The sequence below is a fragment of the Vombatus ursinus genome, unplaced genomic scaffold, assembly GCF_900497805.2.
Source record: "Vombatus ursinus unplaced genomic scaffold, bare-nosed wombat genome assembly UNPS02014848.1, whole genome shotgun sequence".
In the NCBI taxonomy this organism is placed as follows: domain Eukaryota; kingdom Metazoa; phylum Chordata; class Mammalia; order Diprotodontia; family Vombatidae; genus Vombatus; species Vombatus ursinus.
This window is the reverse complement of record NW_020954626.1, coordinates 8,544,142-8,564,643: the sequence shown is the minus strand read 5'-3', so window position 1 is coordinate 8,564,643 and position 20,502 is coordinate 8,544,142. Positions and strand designations below refer to the sequence as shown.

Sequence of the window (20,502 nt, the reverse complement as noted above, 5' to 3'; positions counted from 1 at the left end):
CAAATAATGAGGAAAAGCTGAGGAAGAGATTAAGAGAATGAAAGAAGGATCATGTAAATTATATGACTGACAATACTCTGACATGATGACCCCCCCAGATGTTATGAGCCAGCAAATGTAAGCATACATACATGTATAAGTGCATGTGTATACACATACCCGTCCCCCCAATCCTTCCATGAAAAACCATGCAAGTAAGCAGATACCTGCTACAATAATAGTTGAGAAAGTAGTTTTTCTATTTCAGTTGAAAACAGCCTCAAGGAAATATTAATATGATATTTTATAAGGTCACTTGATTGAAATCTTAGCAGAAAAATGCAGAAGAAAAAAATCCATGCTTAACTCATGTTCATATGTCTACAAAGGAAAAAGGGGGGGGGAAACTCAAGGGTAGAAATGCTTTGCACTTAATGCTGTCACTAAATGACTGCGTAATTTAATTTCCTTGAAACCCATTAGCTTTCACTAAAGGAAAATGAAAAACAGATGAGAGCAATTCTTCGGTGTGAGCAGAATTCATTTAATGTAATACCTGGGAAGAAATTTAAAAGAACAACTGTATCACAACAAATGCAGAGCATCGTATCAGCTCTCAAATCTTTCAGATGTGAGACAGACTGCTGAAAATTAGAGATGAATAGCATATCAAATCAGAAAACTCTTTAAACATAAACCATTAACAGTATTTATGTGAAATCTTAAAATAATGACTCTATGTTAAGCCTACAATTTATTGAATTCTATAGCTGATGTTTATCCTTTAGAAATTATTTGTACCAGGAACTGGTGCACAATGTTGTGTGAGGGACTGTCTGATGTTGGCAGTTGCCAGTTGGGCGCTGTGGCAAGAGTAGGGTAGAATCTGGGTATTTTGGAAGTCGAGGCAGGGGCTGTGGTAGGCGGAGTCGTGGTGGACTGGGATGGGCTGGGTACGGAGAAGCCCTGAGGCAGTGGGCAGTGCTATGTGAGATAAGCTGGGTGCAAGGAAGTAGCCAGAGCTTGTGCTCCTGAGGCAAGGGGCGGTGCCACGTGGGAGTGGGATGGCAGAGGACTGAGTTCCCTTTGCTTAGTCCCCTCCCTATATGCAACATCAACCCCAGACGCCTCCATCTTGTGACCTTCCTGACTTCCTGGGTCCCTTTGTGTAGCACTGACCCCAGACCCCTCCTCCCAGTATCTGAGTCTGACTCCCTAGGTCACGTAGTCTGTCTATGCACTAATCCCAGACGCCTCCTTCCTGTATCCGGTCCTAGCCTCCTACGTCACTCCCTCCCCCTTGGTGTGCTAAACTCAGACAGCCCCTTCTGGTATCTGACCCTACAATCATTGGCTAGTAAGCGGGCTGGGGAGGAGGGGCTAAGTAGGTACTTAAGGACGAGCGTGGTCAGATCACGCTCTTTCTCTTGGCTCCTGCTCTGTTGCTCTGGCCTTGCTTCTTGGACTTGCTGTGATGGCCTCTGAATAAAGCTCTGGTGTTGGCACCTCCCGATGGCTCCTCTCTGTGTGTTTATCCGGCTGAGGACCGAAGACTCGAGAGTGAGTATGACTCTGGCAGCCTGCTCCTTATAGGAGGAGAGGGTCGGCATGGCCAACACAAGGTCAGCGCGGCCGGTACAATGTTGCCCTGGGCAAGTAACTTAACCCTGTTTGCCTCAGTTTCCTCATCTGTAAAATGAACTGGAGAAGGAAGGAAATGGAAAACCACTCTGGTATCTTTGCCAAGAAAACCCCAAATGGGATCACAACAACAGAAAAATCTGCTGATTATTACCTATGAGACTAGCCAAGTCACTCAAACTTTTTGATTCTCAGTTGCATCATATATAAAATGAAGGGATGCAACCAAATGATCTCTCAGGTCTCTTTTCAATTTTAAATCTATGATCCTATGAACTGAATTTTGGTATCCCTTGCTAAGGAATTTTAAATTTTTTACTCTAGAGAACTGTTATTTGTCCTACCATGACAGCAACTCATATAAGGAAAACCTGCATAAATATGACAAAATACGGCTAAGACCTGATGATGCAGTGCTTGAAAATAAAATAAAAATCTGCCTTGCCAGTACAGACTGGACTGAAACTATTAGCAACTTTATGATAGTGTCTCATCATCATGCTACATGTAAAAGACCTGAAACTTTCCACAATATAAGAATCAAAAAATAAAATAATAGCTATTCTGTTGCTTAAAGTATTCTTACTATATTATACAGAGGGCCACTTGAGAAGATAACACAAAAAACAAAACACAGAATTTATAATAGTTAACTGTAAATAAACTAATTGATTTAATTTGCTGTGCAGCATTAGACTCCAATTCCTTTTTAATTGCAACTCCCTAGATAGTGCAAAGAAAACCTGAAGTCTAACCATTCTCCCGAGATATTGTAAAAGTGAAAAACAAAATCATCTATTACAATACAATAATGCATGTAAAGTCATTGTGCTACACACAGATGAAAGTATCCAACGGTCATTTTCCAAAAAAAAAAAAAAGTTTACGTCTGAGCTCATATGTATCAAGTAAGTACAAAACTCTCAAATGTGGATGCTATGGTGAGTTTTTTGGTTCTCAAAACATGATTCTAAGTTGCCACAAAAACTGAAATTGCCCAAAACTTCTTGATTTTTAGCCATGCTCAGTAACTTTATTAGTTTCATTTCCATTTACTAACCAAAGCTGACTAAAAGAAATGAGATCAGGAATTTGAGTTTGAATACAATATCGCAAAGGTTCACCCCAAAATTGAGATTCTGAATCATATGTATTGCATACACATACACATACATGTATATTTATAAGAAGAGTATCAACATAAATAAAAACCTAGAATGTGGTAAATACCTTTAAATAAAGTACTAAAGTAGTTCAGAATATGGTTTAAATATATAGGCAATTGTTTAAAAGCAAACATGGGCATAAAAATGTTACTAGAAAAGTGAAATGCTAATAGACAAAGGAAGGTTACAGGTCTTATTTCTGTTGCACAAGCATACATTTCTGGTAGTACTTACATGAGAAAGAACCATATCCTTATATAGAGGCTTGGAATGTGGCTATTATGTGAGTAAATACGGCTTTTGAAAGACTACAACCAGCTCACCCAGTCCCAGCTCATCATTTTGAAGGGGTGCCAAACAGTTTCCAGGATTCTAAACAAGGCCTCCCTATTCCAGTCCTGAACACTGAGTAAACAGCTCTAACTCTGAATACAATGGACTACAATGCCTTCATGAACCCTCACCCTGATTTAAGCCAGGGGAAAAAACCGCCAAATTCAGCAATAGCAACAGCAGCAAAACAGCATTATAAAACACTGATTAAGATCTGAATTTCACATGGTACTGTGGCAAAAACTATACAATAAAATAATAGCAAAGGCTCCATCCATCTTCAAGGAAGCTTCAATCTGACATGGGCACCCCTAATGTGGATGCATTATGTACTGGCAACATGAACTGATGAACCAGATAATGGGACCCAATCTAAGAATGTCAATATGCAGGCATTTATTTTACCAAACTGAAATAACAAAGTCTATAGTCACTAAAACCAATAGAGTTCACAAAAGATGGCCATCTGAAGGATTCTATTCCATAGCTCTTTCAAAGCAAGCTGGTTCTCAGAATTCTGTATGTCACAGATATGTGGGGCTGAGATGACTGGAGGGTTGCAAAACAGAAAGTCCTTCAAAATGGTTTCCAAAAAAAGTGGTCTTAATCAAATACTAAAAATAATCTCAAACATATCCCTAGGAAGTATTCAATTCAACAGATGGAACACATACCTATTTAGCACTTATTATATGAGGCCCAGCTAGCTAGATGCTTGGGAGAAATATAAAAATTAGATTGTAGCAGTAGAATCTCTGTCCACATAGAACGTATTGTCTAGCAGGATATGAGAGATACACAAATACTGTAATACAAGATTGCATATAAGTGCATAAAAGAGGTGCAAATAAAACAGTGGGGTCCCAAGAGTCACTCAGTCAACTCAAATTTATTAAGTTGGTACAAAGAAAGGCAGAAGCATGGTTCTTGCTCTCAAAAAACTCATAATCTAAAGGGGAAGACAATGAAAAAATAACTATATACATGAACAGACGATCACTACTGACTGATCAAGTTAGGAATTAAAGAATTTCAAGATTCCCACAGGGCAGGAAGGACATTCCAAGCAATAGGGAAATACACGGATTAAGCAAGAGAAAGGAGGCACTGAAGTAGGAAATGGGAGAGTACTGCAGTTTGGTTTGACTATAAAGTATGTGTTAAAGAGCAATATGAGATACTGTTGAATTACTGAAGATTGTTCTAGATTGTCGAAGGCCTTGAATGTCAGGTTAAGGAGACTGCACTTAATTCAGCAGGCAAAAGGAAACTGACTGCAGGGTTCTGAGCAAAGATAAATCTGGCTGTGATATAAACCATGGGCTGGAGATTTAATAGTTAAGGCCAAAGGTACTGAAAGCCTCAACTAGGTTACTGACCACAGAAACCAAAACAGTATCTTAGGGACCAAGATGATATAAATGTGAGCTGCAGCTACACTGTGTCCAATGTAACCCAAGATTGAATTGTGTTCCAAAAGTCTAATGTTGACAAGCTACTTGGTTTGAAATTCAAAATTCATTTTCCTATAGAAATAATATTTAAAAGATGTTAGGTCCCACAAAACCCTATGCAGCACCCCCTTCCACAGGGAGTTGTAGTGTATCTGCAATAGATGCCTGCAGGGCAGAAATCCTCACTGTAATCTGATTCAGGGATTATAGTCTAGCTGGGACTGAAATGACAAGCTTCTTCTCTCATACTAGAGGTGGGGGAAGAGTTGAAATCTCAAGAGAGGTAAGAAATGAGCAAAAGGACTCTGAGGGGAGAATATGATGCCCACCAAGGAGAGACCAAATGAGAATGAGAAAGAACTGGAGAGGGACAGGAGACTGGCCATGCTACGGCTATTTAAGCCATAACATAATTAATAATAATGGTAGCCTGCTGACCACTATATCCCTTAAACTCAGAAGGTAACGAGAAATGAAGAAAGAGATAGCTCTAGCTGGGGGAAGATTGAACTCAATGGCAAGAAGAAAGGGAGACATTCAAATGTAATTTAAGTTAAATATTTTAAGTCAAGGAGTGTTTGAAATGTAGGCCAAGGAAGTCAAAACAATTATGAATTATTATGAGACTTAAATGACCTACCAAATGGATTAGTAAACACCACTCTTTTTTACTTTTCAGAATGTCATCACAGATTAATCTAATTTTATCTTCATAACCACCCCATGAGGTCAATGGGGTCCACAAGAGGGCAAAACGCTGATGATAATCTATGCTCCTCTCTGTCGCATATAGGGATGCCGCTAGATATTACAGCAAAGGGACCATTAAGGATATCTGCTCTAACTCTCTTATTATTCAAATGAGGAAACTGAGGCCTAAAAATTTTAATTGACTTTGTCCAATTTGAACTCAAGTTTGCTGACTCAAAATCCCCACTTCTTCCTACTATCTCATGCTAATACTGTTGAATCATAGAATCAGCATTTTTGGAGCTGAAAGGGATGTTAGATCTCATATCATTCAATTCCCTCAATAAGGAAAATAACAGTGAGGTTTGGGACTTGCTGAAGGTCGTTTAGCTAATACATGGTAGACCTGCAATTAGAACCCGTGTCCTGACTCATATTCATTGTTCTTTCCACAACAACTGAATAATCCACAAAGCTCAAATGAGATCTCAGAAATAATGTACAAGTTTTAGAAAAGAAAATGGACATTGTAAATGTCCAAAATTGCTTGGCAAATCAGACACTTTAATACTTCCCTCCCCCCACCTATTTTATTATTATTTTTTCCTTTATAATAGTTGGTCTTGGTGGAGAGTAGATTAGTAGTAGCAATATTAAAAGTTCAGGCAAAAACACTGGGGACAGAAGAAGACTTCCATAAAATAAAACTCTGACTACTCCGTGACTGCTATGACAGATTATCAAAGGAGGTAGGGGGAGGGGAAGTATAACAAAATTGGGAGTTAGAAGAAAGAAGTGAACTTTAATTGGAATATTCTCTTATAGAGAAAAAACCAGAACCACACATAGAGGACAATCTGGAAGATCATACTTTGCTTAGTGATACTATAGGAATTCATAGCTACGGTCAATGTATTTCAGCTTCACATTGAGAGAATACAAATCTGTTTGATGCTAATTACTTACCCTTGTGCCAAAAGGATGTACTTATTTCACTTGAAACACAAGAAAAGCCCTCTTTTCCATACTGACAAATCAACAGGATAATTCTAGAATTCATTAGAGAGGAACACTAACTGATCCAACATAATAGCTTTACTTCCTGTGCAAAACACTTCAAAAATATCTAAATGAATATGGAAATGCATCTTTCTGTGGCAAATTGTTCATTATTGAATCATTATCAACCCTTGTTAGACAAAATTTCTCTTTTTTGCAATGTACAAGATCATTAAAATGTTTGAGAGCTCCATCATGAAAGACAGTGGCACTTTATAATCCACTATCTCTTCAGGCAAATGTGCTTATGGCTGAACATAATACTCAAAATAACAACATTCCCTCGATATACAATTCTCTCCTCTTCCCCCCACCCCTTTTAATGGTGCCTTTAAATGTTGACAGCAATGATGAAATATATTGCTGCTTTCCATATCAGCTTTAACTGTTTCAGTGAAATTCCTCAGCCGCTGCTTCTCCTAAGAAAAAGACACCTATTCTGAGGATGATCAGGTCTCCCTGGATAAGCCCTCTTCTAACCCTGCCTGGCCTGTTTTGCATGCATTTGACAAACTTAAGCTTCTCAGCTCAAACTCCTTTAAATTATGAAACAGCTCAAAAAATGCAGCCATTCACAGGAACTTTACCTTGTGCTATAAACCCACATATCTTCTTCTATCTTAAGTGCTCAATTACTGCAGCTCACATCAAGCTGGATTGGCTGTGGCTGTCTGGAGCCGCTCTACAATTTGAAAGACATTCATTTCTAAGAGCAAGATATTGTCATGCAGATAGTCTTTAGACTATGATGTTAGATTGACAATATACTCAGTTAAAATACCTCATTTGATCACTTTTACTGAAAATAAAGAGAAGGAAGTATAGTAAATCAGATATTGCTAATGACTAGTGAATTCCTTTTCAACATTTCTGGCTAATCTTTCCAGGGTTATCCCTCCCCCCACCCCCATATGTAAATGAACACTTTCAGATTAGATGGTTAAAACTTCCCAACGAAAACTTATGGTTTCTAAAGCTGTACCTGATTAACTATGCAATGCAATTCAGAAGAATGCAAATTATGTTCTGTGAACTGTGGAGAAGAGACCAAGCTGTTTATATATCACAGTTACTTTATTTTATTTCATTGCTATTTTAGGTGTTGATTTTATACATTGGGTATTGGATAACTATTTAAGAGGTTCTAATAATAATTATCTGCAAACAGACAGAATTATAGGCACATACTCATAATTGCTCCAACTGAGGCAGAACCGAAAATGTTACCTCCAAGTGAATTACAGAAATATTTTTAGTCAACAGCTGCTCAGAGCAAGTGACTGACATGCATATCTCTCATGATTCATTTAATTCCCACCCTCAACCCCCTGCAATCTTAACAGTCACCTCAGTTCAGAGCTGTACTAATGATGTAATTCCACTGTATTTAGAGTCATCTCTGTGAGCTAAGAATAAAGGTAACAACATCAACAACAAAAGGGCAATTTGTTTCTAATGTTATGGCCTCCACTGAGAAATTTATAATTCAGACTAAACTACAAGAAATAAAAATCTCACTTTTCCCAGGCCTCCTCCCCCACAATAAACGAAGTAGAACTGCGTATGTATCACTTTGACAAGTTATACTTACCTATAATATTACATTGATGGGGGGTAGTTTGACATGGGTATATTTGCCAAATATATTAAAAAAATTTCACTTGACCAACTGAACAAATCAATTTTATTTTGTTATGAATTAATTCTGACACTAAACAATGAAGAATGAAAACTGACTTCTTATTATGCTAATTAATGGAAAACAACAAACTTTCTGTATGCTAATGTTTGTACTAATAGGAACAGAAAATTATTTTACTGGGGATAAAGTTATTTTATCATATCTCACGGTTTGGTTGACAAGTGACACTCATTAAACTGATATCTGCTGCCCTGGGCAATAGCTATATTTCAATTTCAGATTCTGCCTGTTCAACACTATGCAGGAAATAGGAATAAAGCAAATGAAAAGAAAAAGAAAGAAAGAAATTGCACACCACTAGGATTTTGGATTTGGGTAATCCACTTAGATTAACATGGCTGTGTCTTACACAAACAATGCTAAGATAACAAAATAGGTCACATCCATAAGAAACAGGATATGTGATGTAAGCAATGTCAATCACACCAACTGCTTTCTTTATGGAAAGTAAATGTATCTCTTATATCTTTGTCTTAACAACAAACATTTTATGTTCTCAGGCCCCAACTTCAGGGAAGTGGAGAAAAAACATGGTACTGGGAGACATTGTGTAGCTATACACATGCTCTTTTCCTTAAGATTAGAAATAACGTTCAGAAAGTGAGGGGGAAAAACCGGTGTAACAATCAAATTGCATTTAAAAATCTGCCACATTTCACTCCATTTTGACATGATCAATGCTCCTTTCATACAAGGAATAGGACACCAGGAAACGAGATTGTTAGTAGAAAAATGGCCAGGAGACGCCACTGGTATAGAAATCATTTACAGATAGCATACTTAGGTATATAATCTTCATTTTTACAGAACAAAAACTGTTTCATGAGTGAAAGTGAAGTGCATATAACAAATAATGAAATGTTTTTGTTTCACATTAAATGAATGAGCAGTTAAGAGATGTCGCTTTTTGGAGACAAATGTTTTCAAGAGTAAGCAAAATCAGCCTTAGTGATCTACTCTTTTTTTTTTTCTTTTGCAGAAGCCAGGTAAACACAAATCCACACCCACTCTCCCCTCCCCCACCCCATTTAGACAAATACCAAAACACTTCATTCTTTTAAATGGTGCTTCTCTGCTAAAGAAAGAAGGAGCTTATTTGACACTCCTGTTTACCAAGCTTCTGGCAGAACTGTCAGCTATAACACTGCTTCCTCCTTTAGGAGACCAAGGACAATGATGCTTTATGAAGGGAAGGCCAGGCCTTTATGGAGTGGCAAGCTCCACCAGCAGAGCCCCGGGTAGAGCGAAACCCTCAGTTGCTACTAGAAACTCAAAAACTCCCAGATGCTTGATATGCTGTACTGAGACAAGGGGATGAAAACTGTTTCTTTCTGACCAAAGAGGCTTTGAGGGGGCTACTCGCAGAGAATTACCTACTTACCCATCAGATTTGAGTTCATGAAAGGTGTCGGGGACAAGCCTTCGTGGGCCCCTAATCGACTGTCATTCAAGTGATCACTGTAATGAGGGCTGTCTGCAAAACCCTAGGGAAAAAAAGACCAGAGTATTAAAGAGATTATTTGGCAGTCTTGCTAATTGAGTGTAATGACACTCTCCTAATTAATAGACAGACTTACAATTGGACATTCTGTTTATTGCTTTAATAAAAAAAAAATCACCACACTATAGCAAATGTACCATATTACTATTTTCTAAGTATTTGTTGAACTTTTCTCTGAAAAAAAATTTCTGTAGCTTTCTCAACATAAAACATTTTTGTCACATTGGTTGTTGCCAAACCAACATTCTATGACTTTATAATTTTCTGTAGTTGAGTGTGGGATTCCAGATATGAGGTGGGGCATAAAGATTGCATCCACTAGGAAATACTGTTGCAATGAACTTAAAAAACTCTTCATATCCCCAGGGAAAAGTTTAAACATACAAAAAAGTGACAATAAGAAAATACACCATCATGAATACAAACATACCAGGAAATATCTACATTTCTCTCCTTACTGATTCCTTGCCATGTTGGTCCCTCTAATTAAAAGTAAAAGCATTAAGAATTTTGTTGAAAAGCACTAAATATCACTCCCAATTGGTTTTTTGACCTATTCCCTAACAAATAAAAAATTAAGAACAAATTCCATTTATAATCTCTCATGCTAATACAATTAACAAAGTCCTTGGGGTATTAGTTATTGTATACAAAAGGAAAAGGGGAGATTTTTCTCTACAGCTTGATCTTTTAAAAAAAAGTGACTGAAAAATGAAATGCACCCTGCAAAAACAATAAAGTCAGTCTTGTCATTTCACGAGTGCTAATATTAGTATTCCTTCAAAAACAGGCTTTTTTTTTTTTTTGAGGAGGGCAGTTAAGAAAGAGGGAAAATACTAAAATCTTCCTGGAACTAGGTGTTATCTGAACCAAACAACAATTTTATGAATTAAAATTGCCCAAGTTCTTAAACTATAATCACCAGGCATAGTTTTTAATCTCCAAAATTATTTTTTAAAAAAAGTTTGAATATTTTTCATTCAATTACAGAAAAGTTGCAGGGACATACCTAAACACCCTGCTTTTTTTTTTTTTTAAACCCCTCAGAGTAAATGCTAGAAAAACTGACAGCAAGAGGCCCATGCAAAGGAGAAAATTGCTCTGGCTCTCAGCAACCAGAAACCACCCAGAATCCCCTGGGACTATAAAATCATCAATCATTGAACATTTATCATTTTCCAGACTGCAGGCTAACATTCAAGACGACATTAATGGGGCTGAAACAGGCCTCACTATCTTTGCAGGCGTGCTGTCAGTTCAACCAAAGGGCTAGGAACTGAGGGCTAAATAACTGTCAAATCACGACAATTGCTTATGGATGCATGTCACAACTCCTTCTGCTATGCTGCTTTAAAAGGAATCTTCTGGGAGTCCTAACTCCCAAATGAATCTTTGTTTCATTTTTTCTACTTTAGAATCACTGATACACATGTGATAGACATTCAAAAAGAATGTTGGTGACATTTATAACTTGGTTATGACCACAAGGGTGTCCTCTGGTAACCATGACCATGGCCCCGTCTGTCACAAAGGCAATTCATAGCAGCAGCTGCCCAGAAAGGTGGAATGGCTGCAAGCTAAGGTCACCACATGTACTTTACTTCTGCGTTGTATGAAACAAACACGCCAAAAATAACAAGTGAAAGCACTAATATTTTATACCTAGCTGATGCTTGTCACTCTATTTAAACGCACATACAAAATAGAATATTACCAGCAAAACACTCATTGAATTATTGCATTTTATCATCATCTAAACACTATTCCAACAAGAAAACATATTAATAAGGATATGTCTGCTATCTGTACACCATATTTGCTCAGTCTTCCTTTCATTGCTGGAGGATGCTGAGAGAATAAACGAGTTGATATTTTCAAAATGCTTTGTGACATTGATGTACAATGAGAAGCATTATTCTTATTTGTCTTGTGAATTCTTTAAACTTAAAAAAATAAAAATAATTAACTTAGTTCTTAAGCCATACCTTAATCATTATAGAAGCTTTAAAAACAAATCGAAATCTTAGGATACCTCTGAATACACACAGAAACATGAAACAAATATAATCAATTCACAAATAAACACATTTAGATAAGACCCTTTGTAGGTGGTCTATGGCAAATCTAAGAATTCCAAACTAGCTTCTCTTTTGCCAACCCAAACGCTTCAGTATTATGCTCCCTGCCCATATCATTTGGTGTCAGTTCAAGGAATGCAAAGTAATTTCAGCATTATCTTAAGCACAACATAAGCAAGACTTTTTTTTTATTCAGTATTTATTATACTGTTTCTCAACTTTTTCTGGTCTGCAACACCCTTGTAAATTTCTAAAATTACTGGGGTACAGTTGGATGAGAGAGAGGTAGAGGAACATATATACATCCACTGATCAAAAACGATTTTATTTTGGAGACCGTACTATTCCTGAGGGGAGAGGGAAAAATTATTTCACTATCATAGGAAAAAAAACAGGAGAAAGAAAAGAAAGACACTTAGAACTTAGAACTCCACAATAAAAATGTAGAAAAGGGGTGTGAAATCAGATTAGAAGCCACAAACCACCAATGCCCAAGTGAAACCCCAGCTATGACCTAACTCTGACTGAGGTGGTGAGAGAACACAGACCAGAAGCACAAAAATGGCCCCAGTAATAACACAATCAAGGGAGAACTAGAGCCAATTTACCACAATACATTAGTGGAATCTTTGTGACATACTAGTGTGTCAACAGCCTGTATGTGAAACATTGATATGACAAATGCCAAAGTCTAATATAAATGATCTGGGGGAAAATTTACTGTTTTAGATTATATCTATGCAACTGGTTTCCCTCTGCACTGAAAATCTATGGTAGTATGTATAACTTATAGTATATTAGGGTGACCAATATAGCTACTATGTCAATCTTATTATCTACCTATGAACAATAAAGTCTCCAAGAAAAGACTTTGATCTGTGTCATCATGCTAAAGCTACTTGTATATGTTTAACGTGACAATCAATTTGATAATCTATTTATGTCTTATAGCCAGAGAGAAATATTGGAACACTGGTTTCAATACTGGAAAATTGGTAGTTATGGCCACCATCAATGTCACATTTAGGTCCTTGAGAGTCCTTGGTAAAATAAAGTATTTCCACCTAAATAAGATCAAACGGAACTGCATAAGTAAACTATATTCTCAGTTTTAAAGTAATCAATTACGGGATAATGTATTTGTGAGACAGCATTTCTTCCTCTCTATATGAAGGAACTTGACTGGTTGACTTGAACCTTAGAGCAACTACAGTATCTTTAAAGTCTCTAAAGAAACCTCTTTAGTCTAAAGTGCCACCAAATAAGATTAATTAATGCATGTGAAGTGACTAATAGTCAGTAAAAGGGGTGGGAGGAGAAAAAGAAGGCAGCAATCACAGCAGTAGAGTCAATGACACCATTGGTGGAAAGATGAAGTATGAATGAGCTGGTGAAGCAGCAACAAAGGGGTTAAATGATTAGACAATAGCTGCTTTTAAAGGCAGGAAAAAATTAAAAGGCAAGTCTGAGTGAGCAGGAAGAATGAAAAAAGCAGTTAGAATCAAGAAGACGATAGTGCTGGATTATTACTCGTGGAAATGAGTTCTATTTTGGAATCAATTGGTATTAAACTACTAAGATTATTAAACCTCCAAACTTTGATAGTCTACATGAGTACATGCTATAAACACTCAGAAAGGCACTCAAATATAGAGAGGTGTTACCATAGCTTTTTATCCAGAAAATTTTGAAACTATGGGGCAACCAATTAAAATCTTAAAAGGTATTTTAATTTCATAAAATTGACTTTTCCATTAAAAGTGGTTATTTTGCACAAGAGGTTTTACTGCATCTATGCACATAAATATAAAACAGATACATACTACCTGAATTATTCAGTTTTGTGTGCTTTTTCCTCCACAGTATGCCATCATACTTAAAAGTATTTCCAAAATATCACACAAGCAAATTACTCTTCCCATTTTGGGTTAAAAATGAAAACCACTCAAGAGACTAATTGCTGATAAAAATAATCTCACATATGGAGAGAACAAGGAGAAAGTGTTCAAAACTATAGTTTAATTTTTTTTTACTTTCAAATATTAAGTGGTCTCACACATAAATGTGGAAGAGTTTATAAAAGCCTTGAGGAATTATGAAATATGTAAGTGTCCCATACTCATCCCTCTGCTCATTTCATTGTGTAGGAAGTTACAAACATTAATCCTTGCCCACTAATATGACAACAAGACCTAGGTGATCCATCAACTCTGATAGCTTTTTTTAATCTTCTCCAAAGTACACATCATCAATCAAAACTTTTCCATCAAATAAATAAAATGCACCTAACATAAGGAGAAAAATAAAAGAAGGTTAAATCTATACTCCCCTTTGTTATCATGGCTACAACTTCAAAAGGACAAAAGTCTTTCTTGTTGATTTTAAGTAGCCTTAATTTAAATCTTATTTCTTCCAAATGACAAATAAAGCAGTATGAACAGAGCAGCCCTCTAAGTCCTGGGCTCATTTGCTCTGACTTTTGCTTATCTAGCAAAACTTCCAATCAGAAAACATCTATAAAATTTTTAATAATTGATTTTGTTCAAGTAATTTTGAAATGTTCAAAAAAGAAAATAGGCAAGGCTCCTTTAAGAAGCAATCTTTTTGGGGCAGCTAGGTGGCGCAGTGGATAGAGTACTGGCCCTGGATTCAGGGGGACCTGAGTTCAAATGCGGCCTCAGACATCTAACACTTACTAGCTGTGTGACCCTGGGCAAGTCACTTAACCCCACTGCCTAGCCAACCCCCCCCAAAAAAACCCCCAAAAAACTATCTTTTTGTAGGAAAACTAAATTAACCTGCTACAGTGAGAGATCCATACTGATACAGAACAAATGAATGTAAGATGTAACAGAAGAAGTGATGGACTTTCAGGTTCGTTATATAACTTTTGATAAATTACAATCTCTCTGGGCTTCCGTTTCCTTGCCTACCAAATAAGGACCTTGAGCTAAATGATCTCCAAAGTCCTTTCCAGCACTAAAACCTAAGGTTTAAATATTGTCTCTATGCTGAGGCTACAAGATTTACATAGCCAGCCATAGCTTTTTTCCTGAGCTCCAGTTATCTATCACCTATTGGACTTGGAAGATCATTGGATTTATGGGGTGAAGGAGAACAGAAAGATAGATGTACTTGGAGAGAAAGGAAACGAATTCTTTTTTGGACATATTGTTAACTTAAAATGTTTAAAACAGAACTCATCTCCTTTCTCCCCAAATCTACCCCTCTTCCTAAACCTCTCTAATTTTATCATGCACACAACTATCTTTCCTTTCAGTCATCTATATTCCCAACCTTGACTCCTCACTTTCTCTCATACCATAAATTCAATCAGCTTCCAAGTCTCAATGTTTTTGCCTCCACAATATACCTCCCATCAATCCCCTTCTCCCTACACACAGGGCCACCATCTTACTTCAAAGGCCTTTATCACCTCTTGACTACTACAACAGCATCCCTACTTCAAGTCTCTTTCCACTCTAATTCATCTTTACTTAGATGCCAAAGTGATTATCCTAAAGCACAGGTCTCATCATGTCATTCCCCTACTTGATAAACAGTGGCTCTCTAATACCTCCAGGATCAAATCTAAACTCTTTTGTTTGGCATTTAAAACTCTTCACATTTTTGTTCCAATCTACCTTTCCAGTATTATTACATACTAATACATTTCATGCACTCTAAATAGTTCAGTTAAACTAGCCTTCTTACTGTTCCTCACAAATGAACTTCACCTCCCACCTTGCATTGCACATACCATCCCTTTTCCTGAAATGCACTCCCTCTTTACCTCTGCCTCTTAGAATCCTTAGTTTTCTTCAAAGGTCAGCTTCAAGGAAGGGTTATCCTGAGGCCTTTCATGATCCCTACCCAACTGCTAGTGTCTCTCATCCTAAATAATATCGTATTTCTTTTTCTGTATATTTTGCACATGTGTATGCACATGCATTATGTGTATATGAGAGTATATACGTAAAAATGTATATATACATACATGTATGTGTTTTCCCTAGAATATAAGCTTTTTAAGGGTAGGGACTGTTTTATTTTTGTTTTTATTTACTTTTGGTAACTAGTGCATATGAACTTTAAAAATACTTGCTAACTGATTAATTATGCCATGGCTATAGTAGGAGTAATAGTTCATTATTTGATTAGTGCTTTGAAGTCCATGAAGAGATTTCTTCATGTCAATCCCTGGATGCTCTTCAGATGAGAAAAATGAGACCATCATCACTAGCATTTATATACAGCTTTCAGGCATGCAAAATGATTGTTTATTTATTATAACATAATATAAATATTATATTTTTATTTTATTAATAATAATATAATTCATTTTATAATAATATAATGTAATATAAATACGATTACATTTCATCCTCACAACAACACTGAGGGGTAGGTGCAATTATTATGGGCATTTTTACAGATGACTTAATTGAGGTAGAAAGACATTAAGTGACATTGCTAAGGGTCACATAGCTAGTTAAATGTCTAAGATTGAATTTGAACTCAAGTCTTCCAGACTCCAGGGCCAGCGCTCTCTGTATTTCATCATCTTCCCCACAGTTACAACCAGTAAATGTCAGAGCTGGGACTCAAAAGTTAAATTTTATTCTTCTAAGTCATTATGCACTTTTCCCACTCCACCATGGCTTTCTTTCTTATTTCACAGACTGGGATCCCACATGATTATACTTTCTTTGCTTAAAGTTCTTTGCTAGTGGTAAAATCAGAGATCATGTACCCTAAAGAAACAGTATCTCAGTAGTAAGCATAGAAAATTGTACTCTTAAATTCCACACTGATTATTCCATAAGTTTTAGAGCTGGAGGAGACCTTAAATGTCTTCTACTCCAATTCCCCTCCTGAAGAAGACCAGAGGTAAAAAATTAGTGGCGTATTGGGGGTTAAAACCAGATCTTCTACTACAGGGCTTTTCCTACTACATCACAGAGCCATAATCTTTACCCTTCGTTTTCTCAATGTGCAATAAAAAGATCACATTCCTTGCTCACAAAGACTTGAGACAAGTCATTCCATGGTGATGCACACTATTCTTATACTGCTTCTGTAGGGCGCTAACTCTAATGCAAATTCCAACATACTATAACAAAACTTCTTTTTCCATTCTAAAACAGGGTTGATACAATGGACGCTTCATATTTAAATAAAAGTTCGTGCTAAAATTAGAATTTTCTATGAAGCGTGAGTGATTATCTCATTTGCATATTACATCATTTAGCTTAAGTCAAATGTGATAGCATGTTATAGATCTGAGAGCAGCAATGCTCCATAAATCCTGTAGCTTTCTAAGAAAGTCCCTTAAAAACATTTTAAAAAGCACTATAGACTGCAAGACTGTATTTAAGAACTACATATGGAAGACTTTTTACATAACTAGATTTCTAATGTCACAGAATAGAACTTTTACTGATTCCTTGCTTCAGTAAAATACTTTGGTTCTTTCCTTTAAATTAAATTCAATTCAGTAAATATTTATTAAATGCCTATGTGATAGCCATTAGGAAAATTTAAGAGAAGGAAGAAAAAATGGGAAAATTCATCTTTTCCCCTTAGAGCATGTGATAAGACAGACTTATATTTAACAGTCTTAGTGATTTTTGGTTAAAGATCGGTATAATGGAACACATAGGGCAAAGATAAATTGAGGAAGGTATTGATTGAAAAAATATTTCAGAACCCAGGTTTTAAATTATTTTTCCTTATCATATTCAACACTAAGAAAATGTTTTAGCCTATAGGTGGAGAATATAATACAAAGAGAGATAGAACACAGACCGAACTATTAAGGATTTCCAGTCTAATGATGTAAGGAGATTGGAGAAGGGAAGATCAGAGCACAAATAACTATAATCTTAAGGGAGAATGAGATAAACACAAAGGAGAAATTTGGGAAATGTGTTAGGAGAAACTTGAGGAGAGACTGGCAAACGATAAAAAAGACTAACCTCCGTCCTAGGGACTTGGATTCCTTGGCTCAGTCTTGTAACCAGCTAGACTTCTTTAAATGCTTGATGGGCATTTAAAGCCCTTTACAACTTGACCCCTTTTCTATCTTTCCTGGCTTCTAATACCTTATTTCCCTCAACTACTCTACAATCCAGTGAAACTAACCTAATTGCAGTTCCTCAAAAAGAATACTCCACATCCCAACTCCATACCTTTTCTTACTTGTTCTCTCCCATAACTAGAATGCTCTCCCTCCTCAACACTGTCTCCTGGTATCCCTGGTATCCCTCAAGACTCAGCTCAAATTCCATCTAGTGCAAGAAACCTTTCTCAGTTCCTCCTATTGCTAGTGCCTTCCCTTTGAGATTACTATTCATTTACAATGTTTATATCATGTAAATACATAATTATTTGTATGTTGTTTCCCCCAATGAAATACAAGCTCCTTGAGGGTAGGGACTATTATGTGCCTTTTCTGCTTAATAAATTCTTTTTTAATTGAGTGAACTTGTGATATGAAATATCCCAATTGTTACTAAGGAGGCAGATAGAAGAACACAACGCAACACCCTTTAACTCAAAGGAAATCATCTTCAGAGACCCTTAAATTGTTAGTTTCAGAGTGAAAGGAGTTAGAAAAATGTAATTTCAAAGGAAGCTACCACAGCTATTCAGTAATTTACCAGTAAAAGAAAACTGATCTCTGCAAGTCACCATACAACGGATGGTCAGGATCTACTCCTTAGATCAAAAGAGTAACCCAGAGATTCTTAACCTTCTTTTTTTGGGGGGGAGGGGGGAGTCATGGACCCCTCTAGTAATGTTCTGAAGCCTATGGAGCCCTTCCTTCTCAGAATATTGTTCATGAATGCATAAAATAAAACACACAGGACTACAAAGAAAATCAATTAAAATAAAATGTAATTTTTTTCACATCTGAGTTCATGGACACCAAAATCTACCCATGGACCCCAGTTTAAGAACCCTCCGAGTTAGTTGAAAAGAAGTAGTAAATATGAATTTGAAAAATTCATTTAATTACTTTGAACCAATCCACACAGATGAAACAACTATGCATCAATCACTGCCTGGTAATGAGTCAAGACAGACTTATATTTAACAGTCTTAGTGATTTTTGGTTAAAGATCGGTATAATGGAACACAGAGGGCAAAGATAAATTGAGGAAGGTATTGACTGAAAAACTATTTCAGAACCTGGGTTTTAAATTATTTTTTCCTTACCATATTCAACACTAAGAAAATGTTTTAGCCTATAGGTGGAGAATATAAATTCTGTTCATTCTTCCTACTCACCACTGTTTCACAATGCTAATATAAATAATAATGATAATCAAGTATCATTATTTATGGTGATTAGAAGTATGTGAATGCCTAAGTAAGAAAATGGGAGAAAATTTAAGAGAAGGAAGAGAAAATGGGAAAATTCACCTTTTCCCCTTAGAGCATTTATTTTTTAAAATTTAAAAATGTTTGGATTTTCCTTAAATGATGAACACATTTAAGCAAAGGGGTTCAAATATGGACTTTTGGCTTTATTTGCGTTGCTTATTCTCCCATTCCCTTACCCCCACACCCAATAAGGATTCCTTAAAACCATGCAATAGAAAGATTCTATGTAAAATTACCTAGAGTAGTATATTATGCAGATTAAGTACAATCAACAATTTGTTGAAGATCATTCATAAATTCTGAATTAAGAGTCATATCTGTGTCTAGAGTCTACTATTTCCATAAGAAAAAGATGAAAAATATAAAAGTGAAATACTTTTGTACAAATAAAATCAATGCAACTATGATAAATAGGGAAGCTGTAAATTGTGGGGAAATGTTTCTATTGAATTATCTCTCAGGATCTGAAATTCAAAATATGTTGGGAACATAAACATATAAGACCAAAGCAATTCTTTAAAATGAGTTAGTGGTCAAAAGATACAAACAGTTCTCAAAACAATTTTAAATTATTAACATTTATATGAAAGAATGTTTTAAATGATTAATAATTAGAGAAGTGCAAATAAAAACAATTCTAATCCAAGAAACTGATTGTCAAATATAACAAAAAGCTGAAATAGCTATTAATGTGGTTGGGGCTGCTGAAGGAAAGACACAATAATACAGCATTGGTGGAGATATGAATTAGTCCAACCAATTTGCAAAGCTATTCAGAATTTTGCTTTGAAAGTCACTTAAATGTCTATACCATTTCACCTAGAGACTCCCCTGTTAGGCATATACCCCCAAAAGGGTAAAATCAGAAAGGTCCAATAAAAATCAACGTATTCAGAGCAACACTCTTTATGGTAGCAAAGAAACAGAAACAAAGTAGAAGCACAACAAATTATGGTATATGAATGCAATGGAATATTACTGTGCCACAAGAAATTTTAATATGAAGAATTCAGAGTAGTATGGGAAAGTTTATATAAACTGAAGCAAAGTAAAGTAGAATCAGAAAAACAACATATACAATGACCACAGCAAAGCAAATATAAGGAACAAAAAATGAAACATGTAATTATATGAGTGAACAGGCTTGGATCTGAAATGAGATGAGAAAATGTATCTCCCTTGCTTCTTAGCAGAAGTGACTATGGGTATGAAACACTACAGAGACAATCAGATTCAGATGATGCATTTAATACTAAACTATTTATTACTCTTAATAAGAGATGCCTCACAGGGAAAAGGATGTGTTTGGAAATGAATGTGTAAAACATTAATAATAAAAAAAGAAAAGGATGAAGGATCACAGTATTATAGATTTAATGCTGGAAGGGACCTTAGATTAAATGTCTTCTTTGCTTCCTCTTGTTTTATCTGGAGTTTGGTGGATATGCTCTTGCTCTCCTGACTAGGTCTCAAAGGTTTGGGAGTGAAGAGGGCCTAGTGGAAGTAGCAT

General features: G+C 36.1%; 1 protein-coding gene across 4 annotated transcripts in view; it reads right to left on the bottom strand.

The window, feature by feature from the left end:
- Window positions 1-20,502, bottom strand: part of TCF12 (transcription factor 12) — a 408,834-nt gene that overhangs the window by 193,059 nt on the left and 195,273 nt on the right. For all 4 annotated transcript variants that reach the window (XM_027840786.1, XM_027840782.1, XM_027840781.1 and 1 more), the window contains one exon: window positions 9,406-9,508. In XM_027840786.1, the coding sequence (XP_027696587.1) occupies window positions 9,406-9,508 (103 nt within the window). The remainder of the gene's footprint in view (window positions 1-9,405; window positions 9,509-20,502) is intronic.